The sequence below is a fragment of the Astyanax mexicanus genome, chromosome 13 (genome assembly GCF_023375975.1).
Source record: "Astyanax mexicanus isolate ESR-SI-001 chromosome 13, AstMex3_surface, whole genome shotgun sequence".
NCBI classification, from domain to species: domain Eukaryota; kingdom Metazoa; phylum Chordata; class Actinopteri; order Characiformes; family Acestrorhamphidae; genus Astyanax; species Astyanax mexicanus.
In genome coordinates, this window is record NC_064420.1 from 34430966 (window position 1) to 34456338 (window position 25373).

Below are 25373 nucleotides of genomic sequence, written 5' to 3' on the forward strand. Positions count from 1 at the left end.
AATATAGTTAGCAGTTGTGTGAGTGTGTGTGACGGACTTGCTTAGCCATTTAATGCGCAGAACTGATCGTCTCACCTTCTGTCCAGTTCCTGCAGGGTCATTTATCTTCTCAGGTTTAATGTCCTTCATTACGCATACTGCTGCCATCACTAGTTTAACTCCGGATGGGGGATTTTTCATAGACTTTACGATGGTAACATCAGAGGGCTGAAAAGAACAATAGCAAACAAGGTTTAAACCTGGAAGTGCAGCTAAGATTATACAAAATAATGCAGACGGAGCTCAGCAGGAGCTCCTTAATTCTGACCTTCAGTGTGTCAAGAGCAGAAAGAGCAGCCTCCAGAGCAGGGATGGCTTCAGCAAGGTCACTCTCACACTCGTTCTTCAGAGCCTGAGCTTCGGCTGCTTTCTGGGAGGCAGCCTCCTCCTCCACACGGACTACTTTACTCTTAGCTTCAACCTGTACTGACTCCACCTCTATTACCTACAAAATATAGCAACAGTTTTAGGGTATTTTTAGGGTTAAATAATTCAACAATTTGGCAGTGTTAAATCAACACTGTTAGTGTTGATTTAACACTGAGAGTGTAAAGTTTAACACCAACAGTGTTGATTTAACCAAATTTCCTGTGTACTATATTTTGCAGTATACATTATTTACAGAATCTATTACTGGCTGACTAATTACTTAAGCGTTTGTAGTACATACAGTACATCCACTGTGGGCATCCTTGTCAGTGTTTTCTAGCTTATATATTGCTCTTATTGATACACTGAAAAAAATGAAGTAAAACTTACTTTAAAAAAGTTTCGCAACTTGCTTTTTTAAAGTAAATTTAATTTCAGATAAATTTAAGTAACTTCAACTCGGTTTCGAGACTTAAATATTACATCGAGTAAATAAGTGAACTAAACTTCAGTCAATCCTTTATTTTAGTAAGCTTTACTTAATTTCTGCATACAATATTACCTATATTACCTATATACATATATTACACTGAAAAAGCAAATGCAGAAAGTTGCAAAACTTTTTTAAAGTAAATTTTAAGCATCATTTTTTTCAGTGTACTATATCAACCAAAATTAAGAAATATATTGTGATATAAATTTTTACCATATCGTCCAGCCCTACCTTTACTACATCCAATCACTAGCATTTCTCACCTGCACCATTTTTATGTTGTCTATCTTGGCCTGCTCTAGTTTGGGCTGCAGGTCCACAAGCTCCTTCTTCATTTCACCCACCTTGACAAAGACAGCAAATCATTTACCATGTTCACAAAAAAAAAAAAACAATAACATTACCATACATTTTATGTTTTTAAGTTTGGGGATACCCTAATGTAGAGAAGCCACACATGAGTTTATAGTCAATATGCACAATCCCAAGCATCAGAAGAGGGGTGGAAGGGGTGGGGTGGGGTGGTATATCTGTTTTTATGTGCAGTGTATTTGTGTTCTCATGAGTGATACAGCTCTTTCCAGTATAGTGTTTGCTCGTGGTTCAGAACTAATTAAAACACGTCAGAACCTGGCCTCAACAATGCAATCAGCAAACAACAGCAATCCAATCCTGACAGTAATGTTCCTTAATTTAGTGGAAAGCCTTTACACAGAGTATGGACTGTTAATGCAGCCAAAGAGGCTGCAATTTCAAGAAATTCTCTTGATCTCACAATAAATGGAGGATGAGAAAGGTGTCCACAGACCTTTAGCCATATAGTGTACGCTTTACAATGTAACCAAAAAAACAAACAAAAAACCAAGAGAATCTTATCTTGGACATATTTAGGCATAAAAGATAAAAGCATAGAGAAGACGGACCTGAGATTCAGCAAAAGCCAGTTTGTCCAGACCATTTGTATATCTTTTCTTAGCATTCATGACTGTGTCTCGTTTATTAGTAAGCAGCAGTCGAAAAGCAGCTATGAGCTCCAAATAGGAAGTAGGAGTCACATAGTTGTGGCGACCGAGCTCCGACAGAAACCTGGAACAGGATCACAATTGAATTAATAGCAACATGTGTTTCCAGCATGCCTCATATTTCACAGATGTAGATTCATACACGAGTGTTTTATTAGTATGGCCTTTAGAAATATTATATCTGATACTTTTCGGACAGATGAATTGCAGACGTGTGGAAAGTCTTGCAGATCAGCATAACTTCTTGCCGCTCGTGATCGCTCATCTCCAGCGTCTCTAAAAACTTGTTGGCTACTCGCTCCAGTGCCTCTTCAGGCCAAGGCTGAGAAGAACAACAAATTGACAGACAGTCAAAACACAAAACACAGCATGTTTCTGACCTGTTCTGACTGACTGGTTGTAGCAATTCGGATTCACGTAGACTATGTTCACACAGAAGGTCAAAGTATTATTTTGGTCTAAGATATTTTGTTTGTGTGGCAGTGTAAACAACAAAAAACAAAACATTGAATCTGATTTTTTTTATTTAGATTTGAATCCACACTTCAATATGCGGAATTGAAATCTGATACATATACAATTCTGTGTGACAGGATGGAGTCACAGCATTAAAAGAAGATTAAAAAAATCTTAAGAATTGAGAAAAACAAAGCAGTGTTCACGGGTGAAAAATGTGCCCTTTTAACAGAAGACTTAAACACTGACAGCTCATGTGATTCTGGCAAGGATGAAACCAAAACTTCAAGTTAAGTGTTTATCACACAGATCAAACAGTTCAGATACAGCTCTGAAAAAAAATTAGAGACCACCTAAAAATTATTAGTTTCTTTGATTTTACCAAATTGAAAACATCTGGAATATAATTAAGAGGAAGATGCATGATCACAAGCCATTAACCCAAGCTTAACTGCTTGAATTTTTGCACCAGGAGTGGCATAAAGTTATCCAAAAGCAGTGTGTAAGACTGGTGGAGGAGAATATGCCAAGATGCATGAAAACTGTGAGAAACTAGGGTTATTCCACCAAATATTAAAACTCTTATGAATATGAACTTGTTTTCTTTGCACTATTTGAGGTCTGAAAGCTCTGCATCTTTTTTGTTATTTCAGCCATTTTTCATTTTCTGCAAATAAATGCTCTAAATGAAAATATTTTTATTTGGAACTCGGGAGAAATGTTGTCATTTTACTCAAACTTATACCTATAAATAGCAAAATCTGAGAAACTGATTCAGAAATGGTCTGTGGTCACTTCATTTGTATTGTAGAGCTGTATATGGAAGATATATGCCTATAAAATAAACATAGGATCTGGTGATAAAATCGGATTGGGCCACTTTCACTTGCTGTGTTAATGTATCCAAGATTTACATTCTGTATATTTTTTAATTGTCCAGACATTGCCAGTTTTACCTGGAACCAGTTGATGGTGCAGCAGTTGATCAGAGAGGGGAACTGCCTCAGACGGTTTCTGAAGGCGTCTCCAATAGGGCTGAAAGCGACTACGACGTGCAGGTTCTCTCTACAGCGATTCACAAAGAAGGCAAACAAAGCCAGTGGACTGAACTCCAAACTCTTATTACCAGCCTGAGCTATGGGTCGCACCGCCTAGGAAAGAGACAGAAAGTAAGAAAGGGTTTCACCACACTGATATAATTACTTAATGTGCCACTAAGATAAAAGAAAGACAAAACAATTATTATTACTACTTAATAATACATTATAACATATGTATCTGTAAATAGTAAAACAATATCATTTAACATGCATTACCTCCATGATCTCTTGCTTTTCATCCACAGCAAACAGGTTTGGGACCTCCCCTGTGTTTAAGACACTGTCTACGTCCTCTAAGAAGGCCTCTTCTTTTATCTGAGCATCTGTGAGGAGGAAAACTGTCTTCTGGCCCTTCACACCTGCTTTCTTCAACAGAAGCTGAAGAAGGGATAAACAGACCTTGTTTAAACGCCATGCTCTGTTGTTTATTTCAGTTGCCTTAACCATTTAAACATTATGTTAATTCTAAAGGGAATACTACTGTACATCATTAAAGTTTACCAGACTATGTGGAGTGCCTCAGAGTTCAATTTTAGTGCTTATTAAAGTGGAAATTATACACAAATTATAACAGTAACGAAGAGTAGGCCTACATACAACTCTTTTCCCATTTTCAATCAGTTTAAAGCTAGCTTGTTTTTTAACTGGAGCTATGCAAAATGTAATGGAAGTCTACATAGTCAGGTAAATGAGTATTTGGACAGTAAATTTTTTGGGGGAATTTTGAGTCTGTTCAGCACAATATCAGATATGAAAAAAGCAATCAATTTGTCATTGAAATTTAGACTTTTTATTTTAATTCAGTAGTTTAAAAATATATTTGTATCAAACTATTTAACCATTTAGGAATTTAATACATTTTTAATACAGTAGAAAAAATAGACCTCACTGAAAGAAATCTGATTTGCTTCTGGTCCTTTAAGCCAATAATATGTAAAAGATCCTTGTTTGATGAGAAGGGGGTCATCTGTACTGTGCAGACTCTGATTGCAAATTTGACAACATGAACAACACAGGTTCTATATCTATAGACTAGAAGAGAATCAAACCATGTCATCCATATTCCATATATTCTACATTCATTGAGTAAAACCAAGCAACCAACCAATCAACCAATCAATAACAATACAGTATTATTTCTCTCTGTGTTTGCCTTTGCCTTGTACCTTTAGGTCTTCTCTCCACTCGTTCATGCCATAATTCTTGGAAATCTCAGGCTGGAACAGAGTCATGTCAGCCATGAACGTAGCCAGCCTGGTGATGGACTGACGACCACTTCCCCCAACACCCACCAGCAGAGCATTTCCCCCCGGCTGCTTCAGAACACGGCTGATCCTGGACAGGTGCTCCAGGACATAGCTGCCACAGACAATAAAGCTCTTTTAAGACTACAACAGTGCATTTGTGTATAATGTTGTCTGAGGCAACACACATGGCAATGAGCACAGAAGCACAGTAGTAGTTACCGAAAGATGACCAGGTTCATGCGGTTCTTGTGTGTCTGGTTGTACTCCGTCAAATAAGACTCCACCACCTGACTGAAGCTTTCCATGCTAGGAACCTCTGCATACAACCTCTCACTGGCTTCCACATCAGGGGTCATGTAGTCTCCAAACAACAGGCTCCTCATGTCTTCTTCACAGAGCTGAGACAGAAGAAGAAAGGTTTCTAGGGATGTTTTTTAAACTGTAAATTCTTATGTATTCTTTATTATATTTGGGTACTTACACTATTTTTCCCAGCTTTTAAATGCTCAAAGACAGTGTCAAAACTCTCCTTGAAATGCTCCTTCACAATGTTCTTCATGAGTTTGTAAAGCCAGTCTCGGTCTTGGTCATCCACCAGACGATCGTAGAAGACTCTGAACACTTCGTGAACAAACAGTCGGATCATGGTGCGCTTGTTCTCCAGAGATTCCTTCTTTAAAAGTAGGCATCCCTGCACCACTCGAGAAAAATCCCGCAGGTTGAACGTGTAGTGAGACTTAGCCGGTGTGGGAAGTAGGTTCTCCATAGCCTTTTTATAAACCTAATTGCATCACAGACACATACGTAGAATGTTATCAAAAAATATAAATAATTAATAATAATAAAATGCAGTTTTGATTTGGAACAATTGAGATATATAACTGCCATAACTGAGGAGCCTCTCATTTATGGCTTACCTCCAAAGTAGCAGCAACTATCTGGTTGCCAATGGAGAAGCAGTCGTTTGGGAAGTCATTGTTGCGAAGGTAAAAGGCTACCACATTAGAGAAGATTCGTGACATGGTGTCATCACTGAACGCATTCATACTACAGATGTTAAAGTGCCGCAGGAACCGAGGGGTCACTGCATTCCTCCCACCACCAGGGGGTCCCATGGCTGAGATCAGTTGCACGTCAACCAGAGTGATTTTGGATGTGTCTTTTAGGTCATACCTAGAAAAATGTTTACAATACCCAGATTATTTAGCAATAATTCGATTAGAGCCAAATGAGAATAGATTAATAGCTTGGATAGGTAAATGTTAATAAACATATCGTCACTGTCCAATGAAATACATTGAAATCATCTCCATTTTTAGTTTACTACATAATTAAAAAAGGCACAAACTGCCCCTTCAGTGTGTCAACATTACTTAATAAATGGACCTTTTCTTCAAAAGTTAAGAAGGTTTTATCTCTCTCCTGTCAAAATGCTTTGTTTTTGATTGGACAGTAACGATATACAGAAATGCATACATTTCAAAAACTTACCAGTTCCCATGGTCGAAGTACTGACGAAGCAGCTCAATGGGAGGCTGAGCACCAAACACTTCCATTGCTGGCATGTTCATGTCATCCACAAAAATGATGCATTTCTTTCCCATTGGAGGTCCAAATACCCCCTTTCTTCGCTTGTCCAGCCTGGCCATAATAATGTTCTACACAGGAGACAACAACAAATTGTTAGAGAACTATTCTTTTCTATATTTACAGCAGATTTTCACCAAACTGGGCTCTGGAATATCTGGAAGAAGCTTTTTTAAAAAGTGTATCTCTTTAATGACCTGGCTCTGGTTGGCGCTTGTTCGAGCAGAGAAGTTGATAAAGAAGGGAAGGTAGCGCTCCTTGTTAAGATTGTTCATGAGTTTCTCCTTCACATAAACAGATTTGCCAGTGCCAGTCGGACCAACAAAAAGGAGAGGCCTAAATGGAGAGACAAATATGATCAAGGTAGTGAAAAGTGTACAAAAGATCTATGAAAGACTATCTATAAAATTCCATTTAAAGGTGCCACAGAATGGGAAAACTGTATTTTACCTTAAATTAATTTAGTACATGAAGGTGAAATACTGGATGTGTCAAACACTGTTCTCTTTTTTTATTGAAATAAAAATAAAGTATGTTCCAAACTGAGCTGTAAATGCAAACAGTCTTGCCTTATTCTATGATTCTGCACACATTTACATAAACCCAGCCCATTAGCAAAACGCTTTTCACAACTGAAGCTTAAATGCTGTAAAATGAACAGCAATTTAGGAGAACAGGATATTGTTGATAGTTGACACTGAAGAGCAGCGCATTACCGACAGACTTGCGACAAATAGAAAGCTAAGGAAGCTAGCAGGTTTCTGTTCTAGGCTAAAAGCTAGTGTTAACAGACTGGCTTTTACCATCTCTTCTTTCCAACAGTACAACAGTTCCAAATTTTCTTGATGAGTATTAGAAATTCTTCCATTAAAAATAAAGCAGATGTTGTCTCTCTCCTGTAATGTTGATGTTTTGAAGATACATGTTTTTTACTGGACAGCGACAATAAGCTATGCTGTGTGAGAACTTTGCTATGCTACATAGCCATAAATGCAAGTATCAATCTGAGGTAAAATATTTAAATAATGTTGTTATTAATGTTGTTAAACAGCTTTAGAGAATTTTTCACCCCAACCTAAGTTGCCTACGAGCTATTTTCTACTTCAAGAAACAATTCAAAACACTGTAAAAAAAAAAAAAAAAACAAAAAAAAAAACACTAAATGAATGCATTTTTGTCACTTATATATAACAAACTACCATTTTTCTTTCAGGATTATAATAACTTACACTCCATAACTGATACAAAGATCCATAAGGTAGGTGTAGCGCACTGTGTCTATTGTAGGAACAATAATGTCCTGCACTTTGGTGTTCTTATCTCCTAAAGTGACGTTCTTTATTGATTCATTCCAGTGAATCCAACAGCCTTTTCCTTTGAACTGAAAATCACACAATTAATTCATAATTAATTCACTGAAAGCACAATTAATTCATTTATCATTACAGTGTTTAAAACAGAATAGAGGGTGATATCAAAAACAGAATGTATATGACATATTATTGAAGTATTAACCTCATAAGAGTAGTCATAAACGAGACCCTTGTCATTAAAAGGACATTCCCACTTTGAAACAGCAGCAGGAATGGGGTGCTCCTCTAATTTTCCAGACAATATTTCCCTCAGAAACTGATCAAATCTTTCACGACTGTCTCTATCACAGCTCCCACCAATAGACCACACCAAGGAAAAGGCGAAAGCAGCCTGAATAATGGAAAAAAAACACATTTCAGATACAAACAATCTAAATGTAATCAAAGATAAGTTTGGGAAACCAATATTCAAATTACAATTACTTTTAAGAACTCAACTCAAATAAAAAGGTGTTTGTGCTATGTGTAAAGTTTACAATATATAAAAAAAATGAATTCTAAATACAGTACACTTACCATGATCCATGTGCGTATATTCTTGTTTCCAGGTTCTTCAGTTACGGGTTCAGTGAGCAGCATTTCAAACAGTCGAGTCAGAGACACGACTGTATTGCTGTTGGTGGTGGAGACAACTTCCTGTGACAGAAGAAGGTAAGTAATGCTGAAAGCAGAATATGTTTTTTTTATGTTATCCAGCATTTCTTTAAGCACCTGCTATTAAAATCAACATCTACAAATTTGTATCAGTATTAATTCTAGCTGGTTTTCCATCAGTTTTGTGTTTTTTTTTTTAAATTGTAAATTGTAAAAAAAAAACATGTAAACATCACAAAACAGATTTTTATACAAGGAGGAGATGAGAAATTTAAAATATTGGAATTTATATATGAAATTGTAAGAAAGTGATGGAAAACATTTGTTTTCGAGGATGAAGTCTCTGGCATATTCAGTAGGCATCAACACACCTTTTAGTTGTCTCAATATTATTGCTCTTAATGACATATGTTGAATGTTGTTCGAATTAATTCAACCATGTCCCGACTACCATATACTACTCACAAGTGTCCAGCTTGTATAAAGCAATACTGATTCCTTCAAAAGTTGGCACAGGTGGTTGGTGAAATTAAATGGAGAATCCAACGTTTGTCTGAAAAAATGGCTCTAAATAGCTCTTCTCACTGTCTAGTGTGTTTGCACTCCCACATGTATGGTGGACTGCCATAAAAAGATGACAAATTGCAGTAAAGATGCTTGTTCTTGTTCTGTAAATTTCTTTACATAATTTTTGTAACATATGAATGAAAACCCCGCTAACAATAAATACAATTGTGAGTATTTGATACATGTTTCCAAAAGCAGGCAGGTCAGTAGAGATATACCTACTCTACAGTTTTTTCGTAACATTCTGAGTGCCGGCGGGATTAGCCAATTAAACAGCTCCAACAGTAATGTGGAATTCTCCTGCGTCTGAAGAGGTTGAGGTAGAGTGTTTAACCAGGACGTCACGAGAGGAAGCCACCCAAGTTGAGAAGGCTCCATGTAGATCATTCCACAGCGGCTCACTGTTGCTGGCTAAAAAAAAAGAAAAGCACTATTACAGCAGAACATTTACATATATAATACACACTTTCTTTCAGTCCTATTGCCACAGATGTATAAAACTGAGAACCTAGAGATACAGTTTACGATTTACTTGCATTAGTGAAAGAACGGGTGGTTCTAAAGAGCTTACTGAATTTGAATTTAATCGTGGTACTGTAATAGTGTATTATCACAGTAAAAACTGTAATTTTCTTTTCTCTTGTGGTAATACTGAAAAATTAAAGCATTTACAAACTACAGATCACATGAAAGACCACATAACATTATAGAGCAGATGTAGGCGTAACATGTAGTTGTCCTAGTACTGCTGTCCATATATGCCAAACCATGGGCATATGAAAAACAATTAGGGTATAGGGGTAGGGGAAATACGTGTTTTTACTAAAGAGTAAGATTAGATTCACAGACTAATTGTCTTACTGAGGCCTGTGACAGGTCCATGGCCTCAAAAATCAAACTCATCTGATTGGACATCTGGATAATTTCTCCACTCATTAGGCACAGCTGTGAAAGAAACACAGTGATAGGTATAAAAAAAACAGATGTAGAAACTTTTCTATTTGTAAACTTAACAAACAGTCATCTTTACACTAATAAATTGTAAGAAAACACCAGAATACTTCAAACAAATGAACTGTAGACAGGTCTGAAGCTTACCTTTTTGTTATCATCAAGCACAGTGTTCATGCTCTCAATCCAGAGTGTGTCAATGGGTCCATCAAACACCACCCACTTCCTGTCTGGTGTCTCTGCTGAGGCAAACTCCCGAAAAGTGTTCGCCACAATTCCGTCGGTCCACTTAGGTAGAAGAAACATTTGAACTGTTCACTTACAAACTAGCAACCATCAAGTAACACATGCTGCATGCAGGAAATTAACAAGTCTGGCACTGGAACAGCCTGCTTACACCCACCTCATGTGATACAGGGTCAAATTGGCCAAAAAGCTGGCCCATGGTTATGGATTTGGGGTTGACAGTGCGGTACTGCACTTTCTCCTCATCGTTATATCCTCTCTCATTCATGAGTGTGAGGGTGTCAGCTAAAACATGGAGCACTTTCGTCTTTCCAGCAAATGGTTCACCAACAAGCATAAACCTAAAGAAAGTGCAATAGGAATAGCAAGGTTACTCAACACGACACAGCAGCTGTAAAACCAGGGATAAAAGCTTTTATGTGTTTTGTCTTTTCCGTCCAAAGGAATGTTAACGTAGTTCTGCTCAGTTCTATCTACAGCTCTGAAGTTTCTTTGATTTTACCAAATTGAAAACCTCTGGAATATAACCAAGAGGAAGATGGATGATTACAAGCTTTCAAATCAAGCTGAACTGCTTGAAATTTTGCAACAGGAGGGGCATAAAGTTATCCAAAAGCAGTGTGTAAGACTGGCGGAGGAGAACATGCCAAGATGCATTAAAGCTGTGATTAAAAACCAGGGTTATTCCACCAATGCAATTTCTTTGCATTATTTGAGGTCTGAAAGCTCTACATTTTTTTTGTTATTTCAGCCAATTCTCACTTTCTGCAAATAAATGCTCTAAATGACAATATTCTTATTTGGAATTTGGGAGAAATACTGTGCATAGTTTATAGATTAAAACAAAAATGTTAATTTTACTCAAACATATACCTATAAATAGCAAAATCAGAGAAACTGATTTAGAAACTGAAGTGGTCTTAATTTTTTCCAGAGCTGTGTACTCATCTCTACTCACCTTTTGTTACCTAGTTAATTTTTCACTATGACAGCACACCATAGTTCTCATTCTCACACAGTTTTTTGTGCTTAGTTGCACCATCCAGCTATCTTATTCTGAATTCTTTTGTTGGTCACCAATCCAAGGAAAGTTTGTACCTCTTTAAAAGACCACTGTATCAATGATCGCTACTGTAGCTTAAAATTTTACAAATGGCTAATTCTTGCTAAATGTCAACATTGCACTGCATAAGTGATGTTTTCTCTCAGGCCAATCAGTGCTCTGCAAGGTTTGCACATTACAAATTAGACTCTACTTGAAACCATACGTGAATAAGTACTTAAAAGTACCTAGTTCCAGGTTAAAAGCAATAAAGTTGAGCATATACAAGTTGAGTAGTATAAGCATCATTTAGTGAAAGATTAAATGTAAATGAATCTGTATCTGTTTTGTGAGAGAATGTACACCTACCCATGACGCACAATCATCATCTCATAGGTCTGGATCATTTTGTCCAAGAAAACCTTCACAGGCTGAACATTGTGTTTCTTACAGCATTCTTGAGCACAGTCCAGGAAAAGCTACACAAAACAAAATAAAACAACAAAAAAACATAACAATGTGTTTTTATAGTATTTTTATAGTGTTATACTTCAATTATATATTAGCAAACCAAACGATTGAGTCCTCACCTGATAGTCAGCTGCAGGGAGAGAGATGCCAGGGAAGAGATCACTAGTAATTCCATTAAAGAGAGGGATGTCGTGTGAGAGAAACTTGGGCTCATTCACATCCTTGATGGACCGGAGAAGCTAAAATGATAAGACGAAAGTATGAGTGTCAAAAATAACACAAATTCACAATTAAAATGCTTGAAGATAAAAAAATGTTCGTTTCCCTTACAAGAATATCTTCATTCTCATCTGGGAACTTGAGCTTGAGGTTTCCTGCTGCTACTAGTACAGCTTTGACAGCTCTCATGCCATAGTCATAGTGGAACTGGGAGGACAACTGCTCAGAGCAAAGCCTGTAGGTCATCACTATCTTCACTGAAAGTGGCTTGGCGTTCAAGAAGCCATAAGAATACAGGGAGATCTCTGCGATCAGAGCATAGTTGGGGACCATCATTGCAACAGTTCTGAACAAAACCTAAAAAAAAAAAACATACAACATAAAATATTTAGAAGTTTGCAGATTCATTCTTATTTGAACACATAATAGTGATCATAAAATAAATTAAGAACATTATTTGAAGTGTGCCCTTTCATTAATCATTAAACAATAGTTGCACCCAGAAATAATCAACCGACAGAAATTAAACTTAGTGGGTAACTGCCACACTCTGATGCGCTGTTCCAACAGGACAATGCTATTTGGCGTGCTATTAACAATCCACCAATTGCACAAAATGTGCAGAACTATGTAAATATTTAAGCTGCAAAAGAGAAAGGATTGCAGGACACCATTAGGAACCTCTACAGCTCCATAGATAGATGGATGGATACATTTATACATGGATGGATTGATAGGTAAATGTTTGAGTAAAATAAACTTTGTTGTTTTATTTTATAAACTACGGAAACTTCTCCCAAATTACAAATAAAAATATTGTCATTTAGAGCGTTTATTTGCAGAAAATGAGGAATGGCTGAAATAACAAAAAAGATGCAGAGACTTCAGACCTTAAATAATGCAAACAAAACAAGTTCATATACATAAAGTTTTAAGTGTTCAGAAATCAATATTTAGTGAAATAACCATAGTTTTTAATCACAGTTTTCATGCATCTTGGCATGTTGTCCTCCACCAGTCTTGCACACTGCTTTCAGATAATTTATGCCACGCCTGGTGCAAAAATTCAAGCAGTGTATTTCTTGGACGATGGGTGTATTTAAAGCCATACTGTAAATTAATCTAATTTATTGTCACCTTAAGATTATCAGGAAGCTCAGATCTGCCAGCATATCCAGGGTTCATGGTGATGGCTACAAAGCAGTTTGGGTTGAGGCGAAGCTCAGTACCCTCAAAGTCGAAAAACTCCAGCTTCATCTCAATGGCTCTCTGAATGCACAGGATTTGCTGGGCCACCACAGACAGCACCTCCAGCTCAATGCGGTTGAATTCATCAAAGCACGCCCACGCACCGGAAGAGGCCAGGCCCTTAAAGAACTGATACAGATAACAGACATGATATGATGAGATAAATCAAAGTGCCTGCAATGATAACCATCTTAATAACTACTCTTCTTATGTTTTAACCCTTTAAGGCACATGTTTTCTCTTTCCTCATTTTGCAACTGTTTTTAAAATTTAGTTTGCTGGGGACAGTTGAAAATGTAGCATATGATGTAAGAACTACAGTTTTTTTTCTGAAAAGCTTGGTCTTGCACTAGTGATGTTTTGACCAGATCAATGGAATCCATTTCATGTGCTTATTTGACGATATCTCTGAGCACATTAACCAACCTGTTAATGTTAATTAACCATCTCCGAGAAGTCACTTTAGAAATGAGTCCAAATCTGGTTTAGTTTAATGATTTGTTCATATTTGTTTCATATCATATCACTAAACCTGACTCAAAAAAAAATTCCCTTTGGGCCGTAAAGGGTTCATTTTAAGGGTTAGTCTCTTTACCTTCCCCATGGCTAGGTAGTCAAGTCCATCAGAACAGTTGAACACTACACACTGCACAGCAAGGGCTTTGGCCAGGTCTTTAGTGGTCTCCGTCTTGCCAGTTCCTGCAGGTCCTTCAGGAGCGCCACCTAAATTCAGATAAAATGCTCCAATCTGTGATGGAGATGGACATAATAAATGTAATCAAAAGGTTATATTACTGCTTGTGGTCAGTTTTTGACAAAGTACACTGACACGCCAAAAGTCATGTGGTAGCAGTATGAAAACTGATCATGAATGGCCATGATATAAGTTGTGAGGTGTTATCTTTTAAGTTAGGCTGAACACCGGCCAGTGTGCTCATGGAAAGTTGATGTTAGTTATTACGCGAGATATGACAGTATGCCAGATGTTATATAAACGTAACATTCTATTTCCAAAGTTGTGCAGACATATTTAACATTCCTTAATCCACTATGTCACGTGTGTACTGCGAATACACTGTAAACAGAATTACCGTACCACACATAGTGTACAGTGCAGTGAGCATAATGATCATGATTATACACATTCAGTGCATGAGACCCCACATATCTCAAAGGTCAGTGCAGCATTATTTAGCTCCCATGGGACATAATATTATTTTTTGTCCCATGACATGTGGCATGTCAGTGTAATACTAGAGAAGTAAAATCAGTCTAGGCATGTCTGTTTACCAAAGTTCGATAGCATCGATCTGTTAAAGGTGTGATGACCAGGCGAGGAGAATTCCCCAAGTACTCATAAGCGTACTTGACATCACAGTTTATTATGCAGACACGAACATTGTCATTGTTCCAGTAATAACGCAGTTGGGCCAGCCACTGGAAATCAGTCTCATGAGAAACACCTGAGAGTAAAAGACAAGACAATAAACCATCCAAACAGACCATATTGCTGCATTATGACTTAAAAGTTAACCTAAGGAAACTTATAGCATTAGGACCATACTAAATGCATTAAATGGAAAAGTACCAAAAAATGACTATGAGAAAACTCTATAACTCAATCAAAAGACCTTTCTCAATCATCTCCATCACCACATCACGGGCATGTACATCTATAGTGACCAGCGCTCCTAGAGTAGTGCGAGTCTGTTTGGGCAGTTTTCCTCTGACCAGCTCAACGATGTCCTTCAGCTGGCTCTGCAGCTGATTGTAGTAGTTCTTCAGACCCTGCCAATCAAACCAAATCCCTGTTTTCATAACTGCTGCTAGAGAAAACCAATAATGTAAGACTAGTAATGATCATATCTGATACTGCGAGTACTTCCTTACACCAACTCCACTCCTGATAGCTTCATGTACTTCTTGAGTCCAGTACATTTGAGAGGTACAGAGAACCACCTGGCCAGGCCACTCACGAACCCACTGACTCCTCTTGGTCTCTGGGTAGGCCTGTGAAAGAAACAGGAAACAAGGCTAGCTGGTCCACATGTGATTAGCAGCATTATTTATGGCTCTAAAGGAAACTATTGTCAGGTACTTTCATTACTTGTTTTTAGCTAGCATAGACAGTACTCTGTAAGTTTAAAGGTTAGATCCTACGGACTAGAACCCTATACTTTTTTGTGTGCAAAACTGCAAAAATATTTATGTTTGTTTAGAATATCACTTTGTCAGAAAATAAAGGAATTGATTTTTCTATTGTGTTATTGCGAAAGTGTCTTCAGAGTTTGGTCTCCGAGTCGTATGAAAAGTCTTAAAACGTCTCAAATTTCATTTTCTCAGACATGCAGATGTGCACAGGAAACACTAATCCTCCTTTAAAACTAGTATTTAAAATTCAGTATTAAGTTTAATACTGTCACTTAGTTTTCTAAGATACCTTGTATTACTATGGTTATTGTAGTCTGCCACAACTGTTAACGTATACTCTTAATAACAGTAAACAAAATGTAAGTATAATACAAGACAATAAGCATTCTACTCAACATTAATATGTACAACTGAAATATACGTATTTTTTGTAACCTAACCTAAAAAATATGGTCTCACCAGTCTGGAGCGATTAATCACATCTCTAATGCTGCTTAGCATCACGTCCTCCACCTGCACAAGCCACTTCTCTACAGCTCCCCGTGCCTCCGAGGTGGAGATCAGCTGGATCAGTTCCACTCGCTCCCCCTCGCTGCTGTACATGGCCTGGATGTCCAGGTTGGGCAGAAAGTCCAGCTTGGCAATGCCCTCAAAACACTTCTTCAGGTGGGGCTGCACTCGTAGAGGATCCTTGGTTTCAGAGAGGATCTCCAGCATCTCATCATTCGAGAGGAAGAAGAAGCTGAAACAAATGGCAGTAAATATCAGGGTGATTATTTGACCATTAGATAAGTACACAGATAAAGACAAGATAAGACAAAATACAAAACTTTTTTTTACCGTGGAAAGAATAGTCTTTTCTTCTCAAGGTAAGCATTAAGTCCTTTCATGATTTGCTCCAGAAGGTTATTTGACTCCTGAAGCTTTTCAAGTAAGCCAGTCAGAGAAGTTGCAGGTAAAACCTGTAATATACAAAAAAGACTTTTGTTTTAAAACGGAGCTTAATTCAGATATTAAAAAACAAAAAGTTAATTATTCATGTTGTTCATACCTTTGGGTCTTTCACACAGTGTCTCATGACTTCTCTCCAGTGCTTGTCCACTGTCTGAAATAGTTGGCCCTCTTCAGGCATTTGCTGCATTATGTCTTGTGAGCTAAAGATGGGCTCCAGGTAAAGCCACTGGGCCTGCACCTTTAGCCACTCGTCTATGGTGTCCTGGATACGGATCAGACGCTCCTCCCAGGCCTGAGCATATTATCATTACCTCCAATTATTATTATTAGCACATAACTAATTATATACAAAATGCATACAGACAATGAATAAATTCCCAAAAACTAGTAGCAAAATGCTGACATATTTGTTTACAGTGCATCGTCATCAACAACGTAAAAAGGCTGACCTTGATCTCCTTTTCAAAAGGCTTGATAAAAGGGGAACCCCTCATGGTCTGGGTCTTCACTATCTGGTCATCCAGCATAGTCTGAATCTCATCCACTGCTGTCAGTATGGACACGCCAGACTCTCTGTGCGCATGATGACTGAATGATATGATATCCCAGGTCTCCACCATGTTCTGCAAAGCTTTCTCCAGAGAGAATTCCTGCATATGAAGATGAGGAATTTATCAGCAATCTCATTACACCAAAAACAGATACAGCACAAAAAACATTGATTATACCATGATGCATTAAAAGCTTAATATGGATTTGTTTGGAACATGCCATCATCTTGTGATTATTTGGGAGGAGACAGAATAGAAGGGAGAGAACAGTGAACTAGATTTTGGGCAGCTTTTTTTTTTTAAGCCAGTCCCACCTCTCTCATGAACGGCGTGACAAAGGAAAGAAGATGTAAAAGAAAGGAGACAGGGAGATGGAGGCTTGCAAAGACTCATTGAAACACAAAAGTGAGTTAGATCAAATTTCTAAGATGTTACATTAGGAAGAGAGGCTTAATTCCCAAACATTTAAGTTGTGCAACTGCACAAACTAAGTTTGTTGACACTCCTAATAAATGCATTTGATTACAAAGCAACCATTCCTGATACAGATGTGCAAATGCACACATAACTTGACCAGTCCCTGTAAATGAGCCTTTCTAAAAGAGTATTTACTCTCTGAAGAAAATAAAAATGCATATACAAAAGGATTATTGTGAACTGCAACTTGAATAAAATGCAATTACTTTAAAACATGTTGAAAATTAATTCTTATTGCTGAATGTTGGCACTTATTGTAAATGAGCATGTTACAGTACAATTACAGCACTGTTATATTGCCCCCTTCAGTTCACATTTATGAACAGGAAGCATTTCACCCAACAATGTCAAATTATAACTTAGCTCCAATTTATGCTATAATGCTTTATTGAGGTTTTCTTACTTTGCTGGCAGCAGCACTTATTGTTTCAAAATGCTCCATATAAGCGCTGAGATTCTGTTTGAGGACTTTGCGTAGAGTTGTGCCCGAGTTAGGCGTCAGGTCGTGGTTCACAATTTCAGACATCTGTTCCCAATGCCGCGCCCTGATACCTGGATTACACAGTATAGACACCATCGGGATATGTTCCTGTGAACAGAAAAAAAACAATCACTTTAAAATATCTCATTCTTATACAGGTCTCAGAAAACTAATTAGTGCTTGGACAAGCACAATGATTGCAGCATTTTATTGATCTGTTAGAATCTGAATTATCTGAATAGAAAGTAAATCTTAAATCTTAATGAGGTACCTTAAACTCCTTGATTTGTTCTATGACTTTGATACACATAAGAGCAGTGGGACTTTCTAGATGGTCATCATCTCCTTCTCCAGGTCTTCGCTTCATTGCTACTTGTCTCTCTCTCCCCTGCTCTGCCTTCTTCTGTTTCTGCTGAAAGGACTTCAGCATCTTGTAGATTTCTCGAAAGAACTCGTCCAGCTCAGCTTCCATGCTCTCACCATTCAAATCTAAGAAGGACCCGTCCATCCATCTAAACACGAAAGACAACGCTTTACAATCATTAATTGTTTTTACATTGTTTTTACTTTATTTCATATCTTCTTAACAATAAAACACCAAGGAATGTCGTTTGAAGGCATACTAGGGATCCCACAAACCTCTTCTCAGTGCGCTGCCATTTCAGCACCAGCCCAAAAACCTTCTGATAAGGCTCAATGTTTTCCTTCATAACATCAATCTCTGGATAAACAGTTTGATCCCATTTGTAAAGAGCTTCTTCTTTGTTGATGAAGGAAATGGAGTCCTCAAACTCCTGAAGCCACTTCTGCACAGTTTTTATTTCTGTCACATACTGCACAGAGAACAGGCAACGGGGAAATGGGAAAAAAGTTCAATTAATTGGGCAGCTCATTCATGTTTTTTATTGCAATAGAGAGGACAACTGACTAAATATTGTAACACAAATTCATTTAAATTGCTAAAATATGTTGCCACAGACCTGTAGAAGCAGAAATACACTTATAAAAGAAGCTCTTTCATCCACTTACCCTACACATAAATATTCTCTAAATAATGTCACTTAAGTGCTGTATGGAACTTTCCATATACATCTCCGGAAAAAATTAAGAGACCACTTCAGTTTCTAAATCAGTTTCTCCCATTTTCCTATTAATAGTTATACGTTTGAGTAAAAAGAACATTGTTGTTTTCCATAAACTACAGACAACATTTCTCCCAAATTCCGAATAAAAATATTGTAATTTAGAGCATTTATTTGTAAAAAATGGGAATGAACAAAAAAGATGCAAAGCTTTCAGACCTCAAAAAGTGCAAAGAAAACAAGGTTATATTCATAAAGTTTTAAGGGTTCAGAAATCAATATTTGGTGGAATAACCCTGTGTTTTTTTTTTATCAAAATTTATGCATCTTGACTTGATCTCCTCCACCAGTCTTACACACTGCTTTTGGATAACTTTACAGCACTCCTGGTGCAAAAATTCAAACAGTTCAGCTTGATTTGATGGCTTGTGATTAACAAAGAAACTCAAAGAATGTAAAATCAAAGAAACTCATCATTTTTAAATGGTCTCATATTTTTTTCCAGAGCCGTATTTTAAAGAGTCTGTGACACACGTCAGCTTGTGTTCTTTCTTTACCTGTTGCATCATATCCAGCTCTGAACACTCTGCAAATTCCTCCATCCTTCTGCCAAGTTTCACCAGTTTCAGCATTAGTTTCTCCCTCTTGCCCTGCAACTCCTGCTCTCCTTTCTGCTTAGCTTGTTCCAACAACTGTAAAAGACCAAAAAGGATTTAACACACTTTAGGGGCTTGATATGTACAGTATATATAGGGAATAATGCTTAGATTGTCCTTGCCTGGCAGATCTTACCTCATTGTTGAGATCAAATATTGGATTGATATTTTGTGGCCACAGCACCATTTTGGAATTAAGCTCCAAATCCTCTGCACTGAATGTGTGCACATGCAGCAGGTAAGTGAATCGTTGATGTGTTTCCTGAAAGAACATATCATTCATTTTTTTTATGTCACTGTTATGGAGTTATATAGCTTGAATGTTGTTCTCACTTGTTAAGGGCTTACCATTATCTTACTGTGGAGCTCTTCTAGTCCCTTGGTTCTTGCATGGCTGATGTAAGCAATCATCTCTATCATGTCCTCAGTTGTCTCAGGTTTTTTCATAGCCTTTTTCTGAATTGTCTCAAACTCTTCACAGATTCTTAAAAAAAAAACATTATTTCACTTTAATTTTACAGCACGCTTAGGCTATTTTCATATTGCCAGGATAAAGTGACTTAAATATAATTTTTTCAATGTTTCAATGTAGCACAAATCCAAATTTAGTTCAAGGTTGTTTAGCACCCTAAATCTGACATGTCACACTTTTGTCCTGCTTTTCCCTTTTCATGCCAGATCCTGTATTTGCCTTTGCTCTATTTGTTTTATTCTTAAAAAGACACAGCTGTTAACTGAAGAAAACGCTAAGATGTTCAAAACTGTCAATTAAGCAAGAGATGCCTACTTTGAAGAATATAAAATCTAAAATATATTCTGGGTTGTTTAGCACTTTTTTTGTTTAATAAATAGTTCCATATGTTTCTCCATTAATCTACAATGCAGATTGTTTAAAATAATGAAAAAAAAAAAGTCCACAGAATAAAGGTGTCCGAACTTTTGACTGATACTGCACGTCCATAGTTTCCCCCCTAACTGCATCCATGACCACTGATTTTGATTGGATCCCACTTCACTAGATGTGTTCAAAACAATAGATATTTTGGAATACATACAGTCACTGGAATAGGGTCGTCCTGTACTATCTTAAATTGGAAAAGATTAGATAAACCTTGAGGAACTGAAAAGTTGAATGATATTTGGCAATCACTTTTTAAACTTTTGTTGAGGTAACCTTTACAATGTATTTATTTATTGGTGCTTTTTATTTATTTGTTTATTTACTTATTTTATTTAGTTTTTCATATTTTATTAAGGTCTGCCTTTACTTGTATGTGTCTGGTTTCACGAGTGACAGGGGATGTGTTTGTCTTTTGGTGGAATGCTAAAAAAATGTATTCCAAAAAAAGAAAACACTGAGATCATGTACAGCTTGGCTTACTCAAGACATTGCTGGCGCTGTGTGTTGATCAGTTGTTCCAAAAGGATCTGAGCGAAGGTCTCAGCTTTCTTCGCCAGTCCTTGTTTCAGCTCCTCACAGTCCAAGCGGATCATGTCAAAGTGAGCCACTGAGGGGAGGCTGGAGATCTCTCGAGACAGAGCCTGGAATTTCTCTACTTGCTAAAATGAAACAGTACAATAATAAAACAAACACAACTGAACTGCACATTCTAAAAATGATACTATATGCTGGAACTTACTTGAGTATACTGATCAAAACTGTGCTCCTCTTGGATAAATTTCTCTACCAGGTCCTGTGCTGTCCTATTCACTAGCCAGTCATAGTTGTTTGCTACAGAAATAACAAGTGTGAATAAATCGGGATTATAATGAATAAAGTATTTATTAAATTGAGCTTTATTTATCTCACCAACAAGTGAAACTCACAGTAATTCTGAAAGTGTTGATTTGGTGCCTCCAGGTTTTTCCAGACAGCATTTTTCAGAGTGGTCTCAGCCCATGCTCGTACATGATCGACAAGTTTAGCATCGATTACTGAGTTGTTGGTCTCTGAGAGCCAGGATTGAACAGTTTGCACTTTCTGTGGAATGGCAAAACTCATTAAATAGGTTCTGTATCTTAGGGTTTTTCTGTTTTTGCATAATATATGTTACAAAATGTGTCCTTGAGTGATTTATTTCATATTCACATTTGTTTTTAATCTCTACTAGACCTTTAAAAGAAATGTTAATTACCTAATTTGGTCCATTTAGCCAAAATATAAAATATGTCCAGGTACAAAGCAACATTAAATGTGTTTTGATGCAAAGTGTAAACAATCTCTATATTGTAAGATGAATGAATAAGACTAACCAGACTACAGTTAACCTCTTCTCACCTGCATGGTATTGGAGATTGAGGTAAAAATTTCCAGCACAGCTTCTTCCATATCCTGAAAGCTAGGATAGAAGTCCATCTTTTCTTCCTCAAAAGTCAGATTCATCCTGAATAGGGGGAGCTTGTGTGTACTGAGTGGATCAAACAGGTTGACAAACGCCACTACACTCCTTTCAACCACAGCCTTTAGCTACAGGACACACAAGCAGACAGTAGCCAATGTTCAGAAAGTTAGATCTGAAATTACAATTTGCTTAAATATCTATTGAATGCCACTAAACTAATAAAAAAAAGAATTAAATATATTTTAATAAAATCTTTCCTTCAATCTAATTTGTACCTTAACTTTAACCACAAACCTAAACCTAGTTAACCTTAACTCTGGGAACTCTGTAATCTGTAGATAATCTGTAGGAGACCAGAATCTGTAGCTCCCAGAAATCAGTCTGCTGTTCAAACCCTCTTCAGGATATCAGGCCCACCTGATTAGAGAGAAGTGTGGAGGCACAGTTGTAAAAGGCGTCTAGTTTTTCTGTAGTGATTCCTTGCACAGTGTCCTTGCTGGTGAGCAGGTGAATGACTTTTGGGAACCATGTGTTCATGAGCTTTGTCTCGACTCTCTCACACTCCAAAGCCACTTTGTTCTTCAAGCTCCCGCAGGACACAGGCCCAGAGGATCTTCATGTCATGGATTCAGTCACATTGAGTCACATAAAAAAGTAGAAACAATTCAGGGACAAACATAGGAATAAACACTGAATAGACAAACTCTGGCGCTATAGTTCAAAACAGGCTAGAAAACTTAGATTGGCAAATACGGAATCATTCACACAGTATCCGATGGCATTCAACCTACAGTAACCTGATCATAAATACACTAATTAACATGGTACTTATGACCATTACTTAATACAAAATACCATGCCAATGAATCACAGAAAAGTAAAAAGTCAGTACCTGCATGCAGAGAGATCAACCAGGAGCAGATCTGAGAATGTGACGTAACAGATATCCAAAATGATTTTCATCACTGGATGCAAGATGTGCAAATTCTTTTTTATCAGCTTGCGACTCCTGATGAAACTGTCATGCCAAGGCCTGGCGAAGTCAAGAGTCCTGACAAGAGAGAAAACTCGGGGTGATATAAAATCTACACTCTATATTCAGGTATTATGAGTCTGGAGGAACTGTAGGCTCACTGTGCACTCACTTTGCAGAAGACGACCCTCGTGGGACGGGAAGCGTGTGCTCCATTTCTGGATTTCTGAGAAAACTGTTAACTAAAAAAAACCATTTTGGTTTAGTATTGTGTTTTATCAAATGCATTAGAAGATTAATGCCTGATTTATAAATTACAGTAAAAAATGTTTAAAAGCTAAACAAAACAAATCACACCATTTGCTTTTGTCCTTCATAAACCCACATGTCATGCAGCCTCTTATTTAGGCACTTCTTACTTTATTTTCTGTCATTTAAGGGAATTCTAGGCAGAGGGGTGTAGCAATTTTATTTGATTCATGATATTTGATAAACATTTAGATTTTCTCATGCTTTTTTTTTAACAATGTTTGAGCAAAGAAAAAATGATGTCAATATTCAGAACTGTACTAATGAGCTGGGAGTTGGGATAAGTGTGGTGCAAGACGTGAATAAGCTGAATTCGGGTGTTTTTGGTCTTTTTTTTCACTGGTCATCTTTGCAATACCACTGGCCAGTTATTTCTAGTCATACAGAACAGGTTTCTATTGTATGAATGCGGACTGACCAAAACAATCAAAATAAAGGTCAAATTATAATTTCATAAAATATTTTTGGTCATTTTGGTAAAATATGACAAAAGCATTATAATCAGTTTGGCTCAATTGTCCTTTTCTCCATTTGTAGTTGCTTCTTATTAAGGGATGAGAGTTTCTCAGTAAACAGATGCCATGTTAATGTTTCGAGAATGCCCAGATCTCCACATTTTATTGTCTCTAGACTAGTATAGTTTTTAATACAGTGCAGTTAATCTACAAATAGCTGTATTGCTGGGATAAACCAAATTCAGTTATGGGCTATTTGATGTAAATGAGCTGGGCTGGGTTTCCTTGGACAAAACATACTTGTTAAAGTTAAAACAAGGTGTGATAGGTGTGTTTGCTTACTTTTCAGCAAAAAGCTGGACTGACAGTGTGCTTACCTGTGTGTTTGAGTATGCAACTATGGAAGCTCTCCCTGACCTCATCACACAGATTCTCCAGCAGTTCCTGCCTGCCCTGTCGGAGCTGTGGTGACACACGAGTCAACATGTCATCCAGCCAACTCTGCTGAATAGGAACGATGGGTCTCCTTTCTACACATTCCTTCAGAAACATGTAGTTCATCTATACAGAACAGCACAGAGAGAACTGTTAACATGTGATGAAAGCAAGGTAGTGTGGTGTGTGATTTTTAAAGGGGGAAAAAGCACTTACATGCCGTTTCCTTTCTTCACTCTGTGAAGAACAGGTTAAAAAAACGCTTGGTTAGACAGCACTGAAATCAACTGAAGTGCAAAGCTAGGTATAACAATATTTGCAGAAATTAAAATATACTGGTAAAACTTCATAAGCATGCAATATTGTTAAGACATTTAACATTTATTAGGAGTTAATACCATAGAGGGTTGTTCAGTTTCAGGAAATGGAGGAGCCACTGGGGTTGCATCCTTGGCCTTCTTGTGAGCTTGCAAAGCTCTAGAGATACTAAAAATGGGCAAAAAGAGTGATGACTTAAAGGAGATAACTTGAAAGAGCACTGCAGCTTAGTAACATAAGACACAAAGATCATGCGTGTAAATTCAAGGTAGGAAAGATTGTGAAAGCCAGTGATTTTAATGATTGACTTTTTGATTAAACAAGGTAATTATGGTCACCTTAATGAGAGTGCAGTAATTACTGTAATAGTTGTCTGCAGTAACTTTTTTGCTTTTATTGTCATTTATACAATATATGTACAGTACAATGAAATTGTATTATTTATATATCCCAACTTAGATAGCTAGCCTCTGTCATGCTATAGAACCACTAGAGCAAATACAATTAAGGGTCTTGCTTAAAAGATCAAACCTCCTTAACCAAAAACCTAAAAAAAAAGCTTGAAGCAAAGACAAACACTCACATGATATTTTGCACCTCCTTCTGCTGCAGTTTGCTCCTTCTATGATTCAGAAGTTTTCTCCGCACTGTTCGTATGTGTTCAGGTAGGCTGGAGTCACTGGCCTGAACTGGTAAACTTGGTATCGGGGGCAGAGCCCTGTACTTTTTCAATGCGTCTTCCATTGGAGACTTCTAGCTAAAGAAAAAAGAGAGTATTGTTTTTTCATTGTGTTTGTCTGGCAGTTACAATTAGCAGTGTGCTTTGTGGCTAGCTTGGTAGCTTGTCAGCAACAAAAGAATGGGCAGGTTAATGAATATACAGTGCAGACAGAGTGTGTAAATCTGATCGATTGGGTTACAATGTTAGTTAACAAACTTTTCTGGAGAACCAAGATGTTGTGAAAACTAGTTAACTAGGTTACTAAATAGTGTGACTACACATTCTCAAACTCCGTAAAAGTCAGAAAGATATGGAAAGAGTAAGCTGATTTAGGCTATTAGCTATTTTTCTACTAACCCAGTGTAGTATTTGTTCTCTCCTACTCAAATTCTCATCAACAAGGATTCACAAGAACGCTGTAGCATTATTTGAATTTTGGATGCA

At 37.3% G+C, this 25373-nt stretch overlaps 1 protein-coding gene across 1 annotated transcript in view; it reads right to left on the reverse strand.

Moving 5' to 3' along the window:
• Positions 1-25373, reverse strand: part of dnah12 (dynein, axonemal, heavy chain 12) — a 41386-nt gene that overhangs the window by 15524 nt on the left and 489 nt on the right. Inside the window, exons 2-50 of the mRNA XM_022677399.2 lie at positions 24792-24961; positions 24289-24376; positions 24107-24127; positions 23833-24016; positions 22864-22933; positions 22611-22769; positions 22136-22331; positions 21655-21843; positions 21204-21357; positions 21017-21108; positions 20758-20936; positions 19725-19860; positions 19513-19638; positions 19278-19412; positions 18278-18471; positions 17910-18150; positions 17561-17746; positions 16579-16779; positions 16227-16421; positions 16016-16137; positions 15635-15917; positions 14915-15034; positions 14656-14812; positions 14315-14487; positions 13620-13772; positions 12914-13153; positions 11888-12133; positions 11677-11796; positions 11456-11565; positions 10202-10385; positions 9946-10086; positions 9709-9792; positions 9070-9258; positions 8203-8322; positions 7829-8017; positions 7543-7694; positions 6511-6649; positions 6218-6384; positions 5644-5899; positions 5208-5507; positions 4946-5124; positions 4646-4838; positions 3696-3857; positions 3336-3530; positions 2112-2245; positions 1825-1987; positions 1165-1245; positions 308-484; positions 76-207 (exon numbers count right to left, since the gene is read on the reverse strand). Coding sequence (XP_022533120.2) covers positions 76-207; positions 308-484; positions 1165-1245; positions 1825-1987; positions 2112-2245; positions 3336-3530; positions 3696-3857; positions 4646-4838; positions 4946-5124; positions 5208-5507; positions 5644-5899; positions 6218-6384; positions 6511-6649; positions 7543-7694; positions 7829-8017; positions 8203-8322; positions 9070-9258; positions 9709-9792; positions 9946-10086; positions 10202-10385; positions 11456-11565; positions 11677-11796; positions 11888-12133; positions 12914-13153; positions 13620-13772; positions 14315-14487; positions 14656-14812; positions 14915-15034; positions 15635-15917; positions 16016-16137; positions 16227-16421; positions 16579-16779; positions 17561-17746; positions 17910-18150; positions 18278-18471; positions 19278-19412; positions 19513-19638; positions 19725-19860; positions 20758-20936; positions 21017-21108; positions 21204-21357; positions 21655-21843; positions 22136-22331; positions 22611-22769; positions 22864-22933; positions 23833-24016; positions 24107-24127; positions 24289-24376; positions 24792-24952 — 7968 coding nt within the window. The 5' untranslated portion in view covers positions 24953-24961. The remainder of the gene's footprint in view (positions 1-75; positions 208-307; positions 485-1164; positions 1246-1824; positions 1988-2111; positions 2246-3335; positions 3531-3695; positions 3858-4645; positions 4839-4945; positions 5125-5207; positions 5508-5643; positions 5900-6217; positions 6385-6510; positions 6650-7542; positions 7695-7828; positions 8018-8202; positions 8323-9069; positions 9259-9708; positions 9793-9945; positions 10087-10201; positions 10386-11455; positions 11566-11676; positions 11797-11887; positions 12134-12913; positions 13154-13619; positions 13773-14314; positions 14488-14655; positions 14813-14914; positions 15035-15634; positions 15918-16015; positions 16138-16226; positions 16422-16578; positions 16780-17560; positions 17747-17909; positions 18151-18277; positions 18472-19277; positions 19413-19512; positions 19639-19724; positions 19861-20757; positions 20937-21016; positions 21109-21203; positions 21358-21654; positions 21844-22135; positions 22332-22610; positions 22770-22863; positions 22934-23832; positions 24017-24106; positions 24128-24288; positions 24377-24791; positions 24962-25373) is intronic.